Source organism: Scophthalmus maximus, chromosome 9, assembly GCF_022379125.1.
Source record: "Scophthalmus maximus strain ysfricsl-2021 chromosome 9, ASM2237912v1, whole genome shotgun sequence".
In the NCBI taxonomy this organism is placed as follows: Eukaryota; Metazoa; Chordata; class Actinopteri; order Pleuronectiformes; family Scophthalmidae; genus Scophthalmus; species Scophthalmus maximus.
Window position 1 is genome coordinate 6426761 of NC_061523.1, and position 17343 is coordinate 6444103.

The 17343-nt window shown below is 43.3% G+C and overlaps 1 protein-coding gene across 3 annotated transcripts in view; it reads left to right on the forward strand.

The window, feature by feature from the left end:
• aff2 (AF4/FMR2 family, member 2) overlaps nt 1-17343 on the forward strand; it is a 146620-nt gene that overhangs the window by 98823 nt on the left and 30454 nt on the right. For all 3 annotated transcript variants that reach the window (XR_007031474.1, XM_047334539.1, XM_035650340.2), the window contains exon 11: nt 16567-16684. Coding sequence is in view for 2 of the 3 variants with exons in the window: in XM_047334539.1 (XP_047190495.1) it covers nt 16567-16684 (118 nt within the window). In the remaining variant the exon portion in view is untranslated. The remainder of the gene's footprint in view (nt 1-16566; nt 16685-17343) is intronic.

A 17343-nucleotide genomic window follows, 5' to 3' on the forward strand; every position in this document is an offset into this window, starting at 1 on the left:
AACAAGCTATAAATATATATGTTCTTTGAAGTGAAACATACATTGGAGACGGCTGTGGTCAGTGCAGAATAACCGTCTGGTCTTTTTCTCTGTATAAAAAAAAAAACACTGTTCAGTTCAGAGCCTGTGACATAACTCTCAGTGGATATGTACAGATGTGTTATTTTAAATCAGTAGAGACAAATGAATGAAGAAAATGATATTCATTACACATTTGTGATATGTGATGACAAAGTGTCGATTGAGTCTTTGGTGCTTAGTCTCCATGGGGAAATATTGTAGTTGAGGGCTTCGTCCTGAGCAGCAGCCGAGTAAATCTCTCCCATGGAGTCCAGCCACTGGTGGTGATGGTGGTTGATGACTTGCTGAGTGATGGAGGGATGAACGGGTGAGCCCCCTAAGACTGGGCGGTGATGGGGAAGAGGAGGTAGCACAGAACAGCAGCAGGAGAGAACTTAGGCAGGGAGAGAATTCATATTCAAACAGACATCAGAAAGATGATAGGCTAACAAGGCAGGTGTGATGCAATGCTGTTGGATAGATGAGACCAGCTGATTGCTGAAATGACAGGCCAGGGAAATGACAGCAGGCAACTGAGAGTGAGCAAGTGTGAGTGGATGAAAGGCAGGATGAATGAGAATTAAACTACAACCGCAGTCTTCCTGACTGAACTTACGCTAGAGCTACATTTGACCCGATTTCCCCTAAAAAGATGACGAGGCTGCTGAAATGTTTCAGTGAGCATCAAAGTTTGTGTTTTAGAAGCAGAAATATTTGAAGGTCATTGCACATTCAGTTTCTGTGAAGGCTTCTGGAGGTGGAGTGGCTCTAATTCACGGAAACATCTGCGATGGCAGGTGCCCGCTTGATAACCTCGGTCGCCAGCCTGCGCTCACACTGAACTCTGCACCATTTAAAATTAGGCAGCAGATGTCCTCTATACGCAGTGTTGGTAGGTCAGTGTAAAAATAACAGGACGTGCTCGCGCTCACCTGGGTATTATGGCACAAAGGAGGCAACATATAGGATCCTGCGAATCACTATGCATACATACACACGTACATGATGACCGTAAGTCAGTGAGTAAGATTTCCTCAGGCCTCTTTTTACAAAATTTGGTCTCATTATAGCTCGACCAGGTCTAACATTTAACGTTCATTCAAAACAGTGAGCATATGTTCAACATATGGGGTAGTGCTGTTGAAATTAAGGCTTTGCCCTGGCTGTTTTAATTCAACTTGATGGTGTAAAAAAGGCCATGCCTCTATGCACACTCTGTAAGTGTTTCTGTTTAAGAGTGGGTGTATTTGGAGTCTATGGTCTAAACTCAAGAACTGGACTTGGCATCCTTCCTTTGTCCGCACTCACACCTGAGCACAACTTTCGTGTCCTTTTCGGACACCCAGAAGCGATAGATGCCACACCTTCGGATCCACGATGCACACATTCACACAATTGTTGGTTCTTCGAGCCGGATCAAGCAACTGCTGGAGTCCAAGATCAAGTCCAGATCAGATGAGAGAGGCTCAGAGCGAGATATGGACAGCCCAAGCCGACGCAGGCATCGGCCACCAAATCTTCAGGACTATGAGGTCAGGACCCTACTAGCCACCGCAATCCTGTTGATGATCAAACCAGACAGGTTACATCTGCGGATGTTTTAAGAAGTAGCCGGTGCGACAAGATATGCGACGCCTCACAGAGATAATCTCTAGCTCTCCTAGTACTAGCTGTCAAGCCACGGCCCAGACGCCGCGAGGGTGAGGCATCATAGACACCTACGCCCACTGGCAAGCTGATGCTGCTTAGTGGTCATCATGACCCACGTCAGCGTGAAAGTGATCCACAGGTGCCGCTTAGTTGTGAGTCTTCACCCGCACAAGGCAGCCGACGTGACACAATTGAGGAGCTCTGTGACCGTCTGGAGGGAGCAGGGTCAGGATCAGATAGTTTAGGTGAATCATCTCCTAGCTTGAAGATGATTTTCCTCAAGCACCAGATAGAATGTCCCCTTCGTCTCATGGCTCCAGTGCAGAGGGACAGATGTACCAACAAGAGCACAGGGAGTGATCTTCACCTGGTGTTGTTCCCCATCAGCCTGATGACAGGGGCCACCCTCTTCCCGATGAAGGTTATCATCGCCACGGCGGCAACAATAGATGTCCCACGAGCTCTCATCTACAGACGCAGAGATGGCAGACACGATCTTCCTAAAAGGACGAACTGCCCCTTGGATTGCCATTGCCCTGATGCACGCCATAGGGGGGTTAAGGGGTAAGAGTTAGGGTTACAGAACTATCATGGACCTAGGCCAACAATCCCCAACTCCTTACATGAAGACCCACACGACTTTGATTGAAGCAAGATTGAAGCTCGTGTTGGACAACATAGTCGCAGCTGAAGCTTGAGAGCATTTTAAGTACCAAGTACTGACCGAGCACCTGAAGCTTAAAAAAGCACTGCTCATTGCTGATTCGTACAACAAACAGCCTGTCCCCAATCTGCAATACTATGAAAGCCCTCACATGAGTTTTTTGGTCAGCCCCAGCAGATGGCCGTGAAGGGGACCTCAACTCTGGCGGATGGACCCAACATCAGGTGGTGATTTCAGAGCCTCCAGGTCATTTGCCCTTCAAATCCGTGCACTAGTGGGAATGTTGCACCAGTTGGGCAGACAGGGCCGGACGTAGCTGAAATGTGGCTCACATGTATCTCGCCTCCTAGCTAAATTGCCCCACGACCTAAGAGCTAACTTCTAGAGATTTGCAGACCCTATCAGGAGTGTGTCCTCTAACAACCCTGCTTAAACTGGCTGAGTGGCTTGAGCATGAGGTATGGAAGCCAGTGCTGTACCGACTCAGACTCAAACTCAAACACGGGGAACTTGACACTCAACTTCGACTCAAGGTTTAGTGATGCAACTACAACACTGACATCAGCTATAGTTCCTTAGTATCTTGAGGAAGCTTTTATATACAAACCATGCAGCTGTGATTCTTTCATAAATTGAATAATATTTTCATGGGTGGACAGTGAACAGCTGCTTTTAAGACCTCAACTCACTGTTCATTCTTAGTATGACTGACATGTGATACTAACAACTGACATATACAGTTGTTCATCTGGTCAACTTCACTGAGATGTAATTAAAATGAATTGTGTAATAAATTACCACATCTGTTGGTCAATGACAGAGCAGAATTCATTTATTTTTTTAAGAATTCATCAGTGAAAGCATTGCTCCTCCGCCTCTCTCATTTGAGAGTGTCAATCATTCCTCCTCAGCTTGGGGCTGGAGCTACTGCTGTGTGTGCTGGAAGAATTTTCTTTCATTGTTTTGCCTTCAGCGTCTGAAAAATTTAGCAAGCAGCGAAAGAATGGCATCCTGAATTTATTTGACTTTTTTTCAACATTTGAAGGTCTTTGTGAACCAAAATCCACATACATTCTTGTGATGTCAGTGCAAATAGAATTAGAATCTCATTCCCCCGAATTATGGGGTCAGGTATGATCCCCTCCTGGTGCCCCTCATTTCTAATTTGATTAAATTTAATCTAATCGGTAGGAAACAAACATGAATAATCGTCAATAATAACTCGTCTCGATCCTGTCATACATGGAGGTGGTACATCCCATTTCCATAATATCAAACATTTTCCCATTTGTAATTCAGTGCTGTGTGGGCTTTCCATTATTGTCTTCTCGTTGAGTTTTAACATCTTGGGGGAGTACGTCACCTAATTAGTCATTAGATGAAATGTTAGTTGCATTTGCAACATCACAGTACATTGGAGAGGATTCGTGTAAACAGCTGATTTTGGCATCGAGATAAATTTTTCATAAGTTGGTCTTTTGCTCAGAATGTGCTTTAAAGCTCAGACTGGTGCCGAAGAATATAAGAATCTTTTATAAATGAGGCTCGTTGTGTTCACAGACTGAGGGCATTAGCATGCAAGTCTGGAGTGTGACTCAGTGTGTGTGTGTGTGTGTGTGTGTGTGTTTGTGTGTGTGTGTGAGAGAGTGAGAGAGTGTGTGTGTGTGTGTGTCGTGTGTCTGTGTGTGCCCCAGGCCATGTGTTTCTTTGCTACCGCTAATGAGCCCATTCACTCTGCAGCCCGATCTACTGAACACCACACACACATCTACGGGGATGCTGGGACTAGAGATGCTGCGAGCGATCCACTGGCTATATCCCCCATGGAAAGCAACACGCTCACACACACATTCATACACACACTCTCGCACCCACACTCCATGCAGACACACGCGTTTTTTTTTTTTTTCTTCTTCCAAATCCTTGCACTGACAACCTCACCCACATACCAATCGTTATTCTGTTGCCACACACACACACACACACACACACACACACACACACACAACCACCCACCCTATCCATCCCACCGCAGTGTATCGCATTTATATTATTGCTCTGTAATCTTTAAAATCTTTAATCTTTCTGCTTCCTTGTATTTCCTTCGTTATGTCCTACATGCATCTTTCATAATATATACCCTGGTGAGGGAAACTGCCTGGAGTTGTATGGATTTGTCTTTTTATTCAAATTATTTTAGCAGTAAAAGCACAAGCAAAAGATGTTCTAGTAGTAATAGTGGAGTTCAGTGGGAGGGTTATGCTGACAATAATTCCCGACCCAAGCGTGGAACTTGGACACAGAGACGAGGTAAAAGTTTGAACGGGAACATTTATTGCAAAACTTGTCAAATGTGGTGAATCCTTTGAGGATGGAGCCTGACAGACTGGGACAGGTAAAGATGTGTGGCAGGCGGCCGGGGTTTACATCTTCAGGCACAGGAGACACAAACGATGAACCGAGCGTGGCAGATAAACCAGGAAATACAGGGATGGGCAATGTGTGGCACTGGGAGAATTAACCAAAAAAACGAGAAAAAAACACAAGCAAGAGGAATCAGTGAGAACTAGGACAGGGTTTGGCTGAACATGGTTCAAGTACCACATGGGTAAACTGGTGACGAGTGGAGAGAAGGAGCGGGTCTTTATACTGTTGGTTTTTAGGTGGAATTTATGAAGTCAGATAAGTTGTCAGACAAAAACACACACACACAAAGACAGATTGGTGAAGAAGAAAGACAAGGAAGGAAATAAATGGAGGAACACACAAGGGACGGCGAGACCCTGCCTAACTATGACAGAGAACAGTATTATTATTATAGTATAACTCAACAGAACTGCTCAGTGCATTTTAACTGAAACAATAAGGTACACAAAGGTAAATAATAATAATAATAATAAGGATAATGTAAAAAAAAAAAAGTTCAGATTTACCCGCATTGTAAAAATCTGCAAGACCACAAAACCTTGGCGACTCCTTACCTTGAAGTAGCTGCGGTGAAGACCGATTGTCGGTCCATTCATTGATTCTTTATACTTTATTCAGTGATGGTCCACAGATGTCAAGAATCAAAAGGGTTATTCCTAAAAGTATTCCAATTGAATTGTAAATACTATCATGTAAAGTGAAAAAATGTTGTTTAAGCAGCGCATCAGAGCAATTTACATTTGGTTATTAACCTGTCAGTCTGGTTTCTGACCTGTTTTTCCCTCTGCCGTGCCTTGCCCCCATCTTATCACTTTGCCATCTTGCTGTCCGACTGACTTAAGTCACAGATCTGCCGGGTAGCTTCAAACCCCTGGACAGAAAAAAGGTCAACCCTGTGAGATAGCTCTGGCCTTGAGCTTTCAGGAAGGGAAGGCCTGGGGGCGATCATTTTTTGGCCTTACCTACTGTAAATCAAAATGTGATTTTAATTCACCTGCTGTTTTAAGCTCTGAGGGGCTCCGGGCCTTCTGTCCCGGTGATGAGGTCCTAACCAATTATTAGAGGGAGCTAACCTTTCCTCTGCCTTGACAACAAAACAGACACATCTGATTGGATAACTCTTTTCTCGTGGTTTTAGTACAGTAAACCTTTAATGTCTGAAGCAAACTTCAGACAGAAAGTGAGTCTTGAATTGGAATCAGAGCAGAATAATGAAAGGGATTAAATATTATGTGTTTGAATACAAAGCACCTTTCAGAGTTGGCACATTTAGGCAGCAGGCTGGCTATCTTGGTTGCTAACAGGACAATAGGTTGCATATTGTAGGATAATTGTGTCAAGAGACATATTTGTATACATATTTGTCACTTTTGTCTCGCAAGTGCAAACCGTCCCTCTTCTTCAGGAGGCTCATTGAAACTGGACGGTGCAACACCGCTTACTGGCTAGGATCTGTTTCTGTTCTTAAAGGTCATTGCTGTAAGTCTGCTATTGAATCTTACATGATTCTAACAGCAGTAAAAAGATGTGTATTGTACTTGTTGTTCAGTTATTTGTCTACGTTCATTAGACTGTATGAACACAAACCAGCAAAGACAGAAATCGGTAGCGGCCTCACTTCACTCGTCCAGTGGTGTAACTTGTCAGAGACGAAGGCGTTCACGTTCGGGATTACCGACTCACACATGCGGGCGGGTTAGAAACACAGACAGGTTAAACAGTGTCGGCGCAACCCTGCACCAGGCAGGTGCGTCAAATGTGACGTGAGTTCAGACGCGAAACACTCCTTCAAACCCCGTCACTCCTGCTGCTGCCGCGGAGCATTACACTACACATGTAGGAATGGAAACGTCTTATAGCTTTCCCCACAGTACTGCCCCAGGCAAACACACACACACATACACAAAAATAACACACACACACACACACACACACACACACACACACAGTCACGCACACGTCACTGAATGCTGGACTCCATCAGTGCATTTGAAAAGGTTGAAAAGTTTTATTTCTTTCAGACTTGAAATTCATAATTCATGAATAATTTATTTGAGCTGCAACAAATTGACTGTGTTACTTTCTGATACATAAGACGCAATCTTAGAATTGCATGTTTAACTTGACCTACTGGGAACGTTTACAGTTTTGACATGAAAACTAATTTTCTCCCAGGCTAATTATTTTACCAATACAGTAGGAAAAAGTAGCAGAGAGAAAAAATATCACAAAGTGATCGACTGTACCCTACAAAAACAAATATCCCACAAAATAACCGCACAACTTGTTGAAACGACACGCGCACTAATACACATAATCACAAACACACAAGCATTCACATAGTTTGGATTACAGTCATCGATGGAATTGGTATTTGTCCACTTCTGGTACAATTTTGCCTTAACGTCTTGACAGCGGGTCAAATATATTTGAACCGTTGGTAGACTGCAGTAAAGTGAATGTAAAGAAAAGTCACAAAAAACTGTCCAAATGATCCACTCATCGTGGGTCCACGCACACCCCCAGTCAGATTAACAACCACTGCATGCAAATATGCCTGCAAACACACACACACACACACACAAGCTGCAGTGTACACACACTTGTGAGTGACGGGGAGAGAGACAGACCGAGGGAGAGATTGTAAAGCCAGCTGTGCAGCGGGGAGCCCTGCCAAGTGGAGGGCAGAAGCAGCGAGCTGAAGGCAAACGATAAGATGACAGATGAACAGAGCCCAGATGGCCCGCGCGCTGCACTTCAACAGCGCCGTGGTGCCGTTACGGCTCTGCATATTTCCTCACAGCTCTTCAGCAGTTCTAAGAGCATATTTACCTGTTTTTCCGGCGTGATCCTCCTGCGTCACACTCTGTAACCACTTGTCTCCGCCGGCTGGGCTTAATCCGAGCCTATAACTCCGTTGTCTTTAGAAGCTTATCAATTGAGTTTGCCGGCAGAGGCGACGGGGGGGGGAGAAAAAAAAAGGAACTGTAACTGTCTATTGTCTGTTGATTGTCCTCTTTATTTCCAATTGCTGTGTTCAATTAGTGTCGACAGTCCAAATTGAGCCATAGCACAAATGTACCGCGGCTTTATGAGAGCACATGGGGGGAGGCATAGACAGCTAAAATACCAAAGTCATGATCGGAGAAGAAAAGAAAAAAGTATTCGATTAAAAATCCCAATATTTAAAATTCCCTAGCTTCTCAAACAGCCCTGTAATTAGATTGAAACTACAGTGTTCAAATGTTGCCAGAAAAAAAAAAGAGTACCATTTTCTCTCGATCGCATCGTTTTTGTTAGAAAAATCTGTCGAGTAGTCTAACAAATAATGAGTTCAACAGATTCATGAAATATAACGTCAGACGTATTTCTTTCTTCGAAAGATGCACTCTATAACAGGGGTTTATGAGGGAGTCGGGAGCCTTCAGGTTGCAGTAAATACGCTCAGTGTTGCAGACAAGATATTCATTCAAGCCGAGGCTAAACGCTCCTCAGATCCCGACTCAGGTGACCGAACGTTCGGCATGGAGTCTGGGGGGAGGAGCAGAGCGGAGGGTAAAGATCAGCCATAATATGCTAACACGTCCTGTGGGAAGGAAGCTGCCAGTGAATGGATTTAATTAAATCCAGTTCCATTGAAGTTTAATTGAAATTAATTGAAGACTGATAGGATAGGGAGACACAAACTATGAGCGTGTGGATGGTGAAAAAAAAGAAAACGAGTGAATCGATTGGTCTAGAAGTTACATTCATCTCCTCCTAATTGGTTTGGCCACATGCGTTTACAAGAACATGTACTTTTTTGCATGAGTTGGTCGGGGTTAATGGCGGGCATACAAATGACGGGACAGATACACAAACAGGGCCCAGTTTTATGTCGTCACTGACCTTTTTCAGCATTAAACCAAAGGCATTTTTCGATTTTTTGGCCAATAGTACACACAGGTATTTAAACAGATGCATTTCCTCCGCAGAGCAGTGGTTTTATTACATGTAACGCTCAAGGCACACCCGTGATTAATGAAGGGACTAAGTAAAAAACACTTTTGAACCATGCATGTTGGGCAGTGTTTCTGCCATTAAACTAGCAAAAGTGGATTTCGACATCCCCCTCAATCAATCTGCTTGCGCAGTGCGCTTTAGACCCTGCGCTTGGATCGTTGCAATAGAGCCCCGTGGGTTAAATGTCGCTCCCTCTTCTCAAACATATAATGTTTTAGAAGACCGCTTGCAGGAACAAATTGGTGAAACACTAAACACACTAAAACACCGACTTGATCTTGATCTAATTGAGGTCTATTCCATGTTACTGATGAGATGACTGAATTGACCTGCGACCTCACAAACAGATAAAGACATGTCTCCCCTGTGTGATGTAAAACTATTTGCACACAGAGCCAGCTCTCTTCGCTTGACCCCGTCAAAGGTTCCAGCCGTGAATAAATGGCAGCTTTGGAAAGTCGCCGTGGACCAACGTGGGGCCTTAGCTTCGGCTGCAGCCTGTGAGTATGTGGGTGTCGTGTGGCTCTTGCGAGACCCACTGGACACATCCAGCCAACAGATCATTTTGTCGGGGTAGTGAGGCTTTCATTTCCCCCTGCTGTGCTTGTGATTTTTATCACACAAATAAACAGAGACACCAAAGCCTCCGCTGGAGCCTGAAGATCTGACAACGGCTATTTCGTAAGTCTTATCTGCGTTGCTTATGCAACAGTGACACGGGCCTACGCATGAATAAATAGAGTTGGGGCTTCTGTGTACTAAGTAAGCAAAGGATTTGTATTGATGTGTAAGATATAGAAAAAGAGCAGGAAGATGAGATGGCCTTTAAACTGGTGTTTATGTTCTGTGTACGTTTCCTTTGTGGTTTATATCTCTGCATTGTCGCATTAGGTCTGAAAGGAGATTACAAATGGGGAAAGATACATGTTTTTGGAAACGCTTGATTTCCAGAACATGTGGTTGCTAAGTAGAGGTGAAGAGGAAAATGTTTTATAGAAATATACCTGAAAAAATAAATAAATAAATAACCAGTCAAATGTGGGTAAATTACATACATTTTATTATATTTAAAATAATGTTTGAAGCCATGTTAAAATGTGAACGAATTCACTCCCGGATTAAGTTTATTTGTCTTAAATCACACAAAATAGCGCAGACATTTCTTTTTTTAAAAGATTGTCTGTCAGTCTGCAACATTCACAGTGTTGCATTTTAATTTGGCAGCGACTACGTCATGAAAGCATTTTTTGTCGGCTGGCGGCTGATTCCTGAGGGGTAAAAAGACAGAAAAGAAACGAGGAGAGCGGGCCAGATGTAATGCTTTCATACCCGTCTCCTTTCATCTTGTTCCTCCAGCACATACTGTTTATGTTGCCAGAATAAAATAGGCTAGAGAGCACTCAAGTGGAAATCCCATTGAAAGGAAGAGACACTCGCGCATTCCTTTAAGTTCACACAGTGCTATTTAAACACAAAATACAAACATATCAATGTGGGAAATGTGGACTCGTTTTACGCTTTCAATCAATTTTATCTTTTGGCAAATGAAGGGATGATATGAAATGCCACAAAACGGCTACCATCAAATTTATTATATGTTCCCCTGAACGCGTTTGTCGATTATGTACAACCCATTGGAGACGTTCTCTCGTGGAGGAAAAGGACACGTTTTATGTTGTAAACTGAAACGGCAAATAAAAATATTAATGCAGCAGACATAAATCATTCACTTTTCTTTGCACCGCCTCAGGCATCGGGGCTCAGGGGTCATTCTTGGCAAAAATCCGGCGCACCCAAAAACCCCGATTCTTGTCCATCGTTTTTTCTGGGAGAAGCGATGAGTGAGAACAACACACTTCGACGGAGCACACACTCCGCGTTTGTCCTCGGCCTGATTTCTTGCCAATGTCTCGTCGACAATGCGGGCTAGCCTGCCAGGGGAGGTGCTTTCTTTCCCAGAGTTTTAAATGTAGGCATTCATCAAACAATAGGGTGCTCTGGATTAGTGTGCAACCTACATGAAGAAGCAGTTGGACTGTATCTGTGATAAACTAGCTGGACTGGCTGCAGCTCCACTCACAATCACTCTGGATTAATGGAGGGGAATCCCAGATAATTTGTATTCCACGGTAAAAAATAACAGCTAGTGAAATATCCACACAGCTACCCTTGTCCAGCGCCATCACTACCTTTGAGTCGTGTCCTCTGGAATATTTTTGAATATGTGGGGGTTATACCATTCATGGGAGGGTTTCTTTGCATAAAAAAACGTTGGCATTTGAAAGGACGGTTTCATTCTTTTTAGACCCAGTATTTTATTTTCCGCTGGGAATTGATTTGCGCATACATATGGGGACAGAAATGCTCTTGATGACTGCTGTGTTTTTACCAGCAACACAAACTTCATAAGCCTTTGGTCCCAACTGTCCATTCAGTTGTCGGTTTGTTGTCAGTTGCCGTAGAGGAATATAAAGTGTTACATACTGCAGTTGTGGCAGAGTCTGGTGAATGTCTTCTCTTAGATCTGAATCAGGAATAGTAATGAGTCTACTCTAAAACAACGAGCTGCCTCGGACACACGGGACTCTCGGGGGTTCTTTTTTCCTTTCACATCAGAAGATTCTCTAAAGGCAAAGGGGACATAAAAACAGATTTAACTTACTGCTCTCTGTGAAAAACTGAAACTTTGTTTGACAATCCTGATCCAAGAAACATCACATCTAAGTGATGCATAACTCACCATTAGTCAGACTCCATCCCATCTTCACATCTTAATGTGTAACTGTACAGCCCACAGCTTTACTGTTCTGGTTCCCTCTCACCACTCTCAACCTCATTTTCTGCAGCACTCAGCTGTTTTTTGCTATAAAAGACTCGAGACCCCCCCCCCCCCCCAAAACTCCAAATTCCTTTTTTATTCAGTCGGGACCGCTATAGTCAAAATGTATTCATTTCAATAATGGCAATCAGTTATATTTGGCAGTATGGCTCTGTTCTGGGACTTCCCAGCGCTTCCACCTGCATATATGGAAAGCCTGAGGTAGGGATAGCACAACTCCCTGCCATTCCATGAGCCTTCATGGAATGTGAGGCGGGGAGAGCAGCAGCCCAAAAAGACCCAGTGCAGAACAGAGTAGGAATCACTGACAACACATGACATTGATTAAGTCAGATACGTATGAAAAGGAGGTGATGGAGTGGAGGCGGGTTGCGAGTGGCCCTCAGGAGGCTGATGAGGAGGCTGGCGATGGCATAGGCAGGAACATGTACCCTCTGTAGGCAAGACCGAAGGCTGCAAAACTGCAACCCCTCAGGAGGTGGAGCAGCAAGGCAAGGAAGGGCTGGAGACCGGCGTCACAGTTGGGACCCCTCTTGAGGATGACCTGGAGGCAGATGGCATTGGGAGAGGTCACTCAGGAGGCTGACGAGAAGACTGAGGGTCTGGATAGGTGGCTGGCACCAGAACATCCAGCTGCAGGTCAGGTTGGGTGTTAGCAAGGGATCCCATGTACCCTTGATGCAAGATCTGGCTCGGGATCTTCCAGTTCGGAATGGTGAACTGACTGGAGGCTACTGGGCTGAGGGCTGGCGGACTGAGAGGCAGAATTATTTTTTTGGAGAATGTCAGGCAAGAATACTTTAACCACAGATTCTTTAATGCAGTTTAACACTGCCCAATTTAGGACTTGCTGTTGGTATTCTCAGCAAAGGTTTTTTGTATTTCCACTACACACGTTGTGTCAGTTCAACAAGGTCGTTTTGTGAATGTGTTTGCTGAAACCATGTCTTGGTCAGTTCGTACTGTTATGGGGCTTAGGTTTTCGGGATCCAAAATGCAGACACAACAAAGGCAGGTCGGGGGAGTGAATAGTATTTGATGAGAAATGACAGGCTTACTGTGTGTCAGGTTGGCAGGAAGGCAGGCATGCAGGCAAACAGAAAGTCCAAATTCTCAAAAAACACAAAAAGGAAAAACTGCAGGAACAAAACAGGAGCATGAAGACGGGGAGACGAATCAGAAGCACAAGTTTTAACATGGACGGTGAACAGAACTGACAATTTGACAAAGAAGACCGGGGGCACGGGGACTAAACACACAAGGGAGGCAGGGATAATTGGACACGTGTGAAACACATTAGGGCAGGACAGACTATCACAAAGGTGCGAAACAAGACAAAGATAAGAAGTAAAGCAACCAGACACACAAGGTTAGAAATATAAGACCATGAAAGGAAATAAGAAGTTTAATAAGTCTCTGTAAAGTCACGCGAGGGGCAAATAATGACACGTTTTTAAAAATGTGTTTGGAACATTAATTGCAGGTCTTTAAAAGCCCTGTTTTTGACACTTCTGTTGTAGTTTTCCGCTCTTCACGCTCGGTGTGAAACACTTGGTTTTGGCTCCTATCCCTTTAAAGGCCCCCCCCCCCCCCCCCACCCCTAATGAAGTGCAGTCTGCTCTGATTGGCCAGCTTTCCTACTCTATTGTGATTGGTCAGCCGCTTCCAGCGTATGTAGGAAGAGTCATTCTCCGCTCTCGCTTATCTGGCTTTGTTTGGGGGAGTGCCCGCCTAGCCCCTGGGCGCCCTATGCACTCCCGTAGCATCATGATGTCATGGAAGCATCGGCTGGACTACTGACAAGAAGCTTCAGGAGCAGTGTTTTCTGTCAGGGAGAGGAGCTCCCCTTTAACTCAGACTTTCAGACTTTCAGGCTTTTTAACTTTGCAGACCTTTTACATACACAAAAAAAACCCTATATAACATACTAGAGAAAAGGGAAAAACTCAAAAAAGCATAATATGTCTCCTTTAAAATAAGCTGCTCTCCCCTCCGCGTGGCAAGCCCCAGACATTGTCAAAGCTAGCTTTCAAAGACAACCGCCTGTCGCCTCCCCTAGAGGGCGTACATTAAAACATTAATGCAAAAACCGTCAACATCAGATCCTTTAAGTGACAGAACAGATGTAAGAAGAGATATGGCCTCCACTTTGGTGTTGTCCAGTTGATGTTTTATTTGTCAAGCACGGCTTAACTTGCTCACCCTGATGGCATGCCACTGCCACGCAGAGGTTATTTAGAAAAGAGGTGGATGAAAGACAATTCAATTTATCCTGCTGAGCGATTATGATGAATGTAATGAATGATAAGTCAGTTGATGGAAATCAAATCCTACGGCATTTCTTTTTTTCAACTGATGTGCATGCAATTGACAAAAACACACTTAGAAAGACAACTTCTTAAATTCTCTGTCACCACCTGCATTGTGGTCGAGTTAAAGTGTTTTTTTGTTATTGTACGTTGTAGGCGGTTTCTGAAGCTGTGTTCATATGTTTCCAGACACACAACAGGCAGCGATTAATTACAGTAAAGTAGGGTTTGTACAAATAAGAGTGAATCACACGCGAGCGCGCACACAAACACACAAACAGGGAGTTTAACTCACTGCTTTGCCAACATTGTTTCAACTGGGATGCTAATGGAGCAAAGTGAGGTGAGAATTTAATTGAAATCATGAAAGAGAGACAAAGAGAAGAGATGAGTAATGATAGAATAAGGGCACAGACTGCATTCATACAGTATCTGTGTGTGTGTGTGCGTGTGTGTGTGTGTGTGTGTGTGTGTGTGTGTGTGTGTGTGTGTGTGTGTGTGTGTGTTTGTGTGGCCTGAGGAACAGTTGATGGATTTGCTGCTTGACTGCTCACACAGATTGGTGTCTGCTGTGATGGCAGCCTTGAACTGAAATTACGTGCACGCTCTCTCCCTCACTCACACACACACACACACACACACACACACAAACAGAGCCCTACGCATAATTGCAATTTCTCTGTGTGCAAAATGTGTTTGTGTGTGTTCTTAAGTTCTTAAGGAGGAGCGGGTGTGTTGCCTCTAGGAGGCCATTTCAAAGTGCTGTGGAAGGATGGATGATCCCCAACGGAAGGCCAGCCAAAGCACCAGAGGATGACACAATTGAACTGGTTCAAAACACTGTGTTTATGTATTCATTAATAGCAGTTTATCATATTCTATTAGTTCCTTTCTAATTTTCACTGCATCGGTAACAAGGTTGCTTGCTTCTCCAATTATTATACCTTCTCCTGAGTGGTGAAACAAGACACAAAAAAACACTAAACAACAGGAAATCAAAGACTATTAATTACAATGTGGAGGGACTTTTACTTAAGAGCTAGATGATTAGTCCGACAGTTGATGTTGATTATTAATTATTGTTATCTCTTTTTTTGACAACTGGATACAACTCCCCCTTCCTCTTATCAAAATCAAGTCAAGAGGTGTGAATAATGTGCGGTGAAAATATTTTGCTAGACGTTTTTGATTTGTTCCAATGGACGGCAGTGTAGAGGAGATTTTCCTGAGCTGTGGTTGTGCCAACACGGAATACACTTTATGTAAGGATGAGGAACAATGAAATTAATATCCAACTAAACCTCCTGGGGAAGGCATGAGAAATAATAATAGAGAGTAAGATACTTAATGTCAAGAACTGACTGCAGACAAGTTTATCCACAAAGTTGTTAGAAAATGAGTTGAGTTCAACAGTTAAAGCAAGTAGAAGATGGAACTAAAAAGTGGATTTGGAGTTGAAAGCCAGTATAGTGATGTGGGGCAGTAAATCAATTTTTATTAATAAAAGTACATTTTTACCACTATATGCAGTGGGACATTATTTGCCTGATAAGCTTACCTCTCAGGGCAGAAAAAAACAACACAAAATACAGTAAAATAAATGATGGTAAAATGTGAAGCTTTTACAGCTGCTGGGCAGAGACTGCATTCACTGTACAATTGTTGTACAACACCGTACAACAACCTTGTTGTTTAGCACCCTACTTAGCATTTTATGTAAGTGGCAAACACACATTTCTGCCACACCTTTACAGGTCAGATCATTCAGACGAGCTACAGTCCTGAGATGTAAGGCCTATCCTCATCCACAGTTTTTCTGATGGAAAGGTGGAATTGTTGAATTTAGTCCATTTGGTTGTTGAAAATTCCGAAACAATGAAAAGGAAGTAACTGACATGAAAGATTGTTAAAGATTTTGATCTTCACTATTTGTAATTTTTCCAGTTAAGGAGAGTGGAAGGTTAATCCAGCAACAGTAAAAATGCAGTTAAGATGAAACAGCTGTCACAGCCCCAAAACAAGCAATTAAAACACTGTTAATGAAAAAAACAAAGTGTGGGTCTTATGACTGGTGGCGGCTGTGGGTCCACCGGGTCGTCCACTAATCAGAAGGTTTGTGGCTGAATCCCCAGCTACTCCAGGCCACATGTCACGGTGTCCCTGGGCAAGATACTAAATCCCAAATTGCCTGTGATGTGAGTGCGTGTGATTGAGAAGTGTTGTATGAATGAATGAATAGGTGAATGTGACTCATGAAGTCCTTCCAGATGTCATTAAGACCAGAAACACGCTGTATAAATTCAGTCTACTGCATTCCGTTCTGCAGGTCACCTTACAGCCTGTCCTGAATTTGAGAGATCCCGAAGATAAAGTTGCACATCATCTGCATAATGATTAATCATATGTCCGGCAGTGTATTGATATATTGGGAGGTTCTGTCAGGCAGTGTGGTTTATAAATAGCAAATGAGAGTGTGGGCATCCCTGCCTGGTCCCCCAGTCTACTAAAGCCGTTTTTGTTTTTCTTGCATTTGGCCATGTTGACCTCTTTTTCCTTCTTTCCACCAACCCTCCTTCCCATCTTTCCTTTTTCTTTCTTTTTTTCTTTTTTAAAAGTGGTGCATCAGGGAGCAGCAGTGAATCAGAGAGCAGCTCCGAGTCCGACACGGACGAATCAGAGAGCAGCTCCAGTGACAGCGAATATAACCGGGCCTCCCGCACAAACACGCCAGAGGTAAGACAAGAGTGCTTCTCTTTGTGAATAGGTGAGTCAATATGTATTCCCTGCGACTGTGTGTGCAAACACGGCGGGAATTATGAGGATGAAATGGACAGAACGAATAACACGAGCTAAATTTTATTCCAAATTGTTTATTCTTGCGAGGACACAAGTAAATTAAAATATATTTCTGGAAGAAACAACTAATCAGTATCAAAATGATTCAAATATTCAAGATGAGTATTTAATAATGTATATAGATTTTTATGTTCAGGCAGCCCTTTCATCTCTTAAAAGGTGTTGTGGGAACAAGAGCTAGATGCCCTCAAGTCCCCAATAACAACATTAGAAGAGAAAACTAGTATGTATTCATTGTAAATCTTAATTTACGGATTATGCCACATCCATATTTATTACACTAATTTGGAGACAACAAATCATTACTGGATCCATGCAAGGTCTTGCTTACTGTATGCCATGTGTCAGGGTTTTATTTTGCTGGTTCCCTTTTTATGAAAGACAGAGGATGATGGATTTTGGAGCAGAAATCTAATTCAGCCATCCCTTCATATAAAATGATTGATAACGTGTCCAATTTAGTTCATGTTTCCTAAAGAGATAGATGCAATTCCATAGCTTTTTTTATTCTCCCTGAGTAACCACAATTCGTTCCA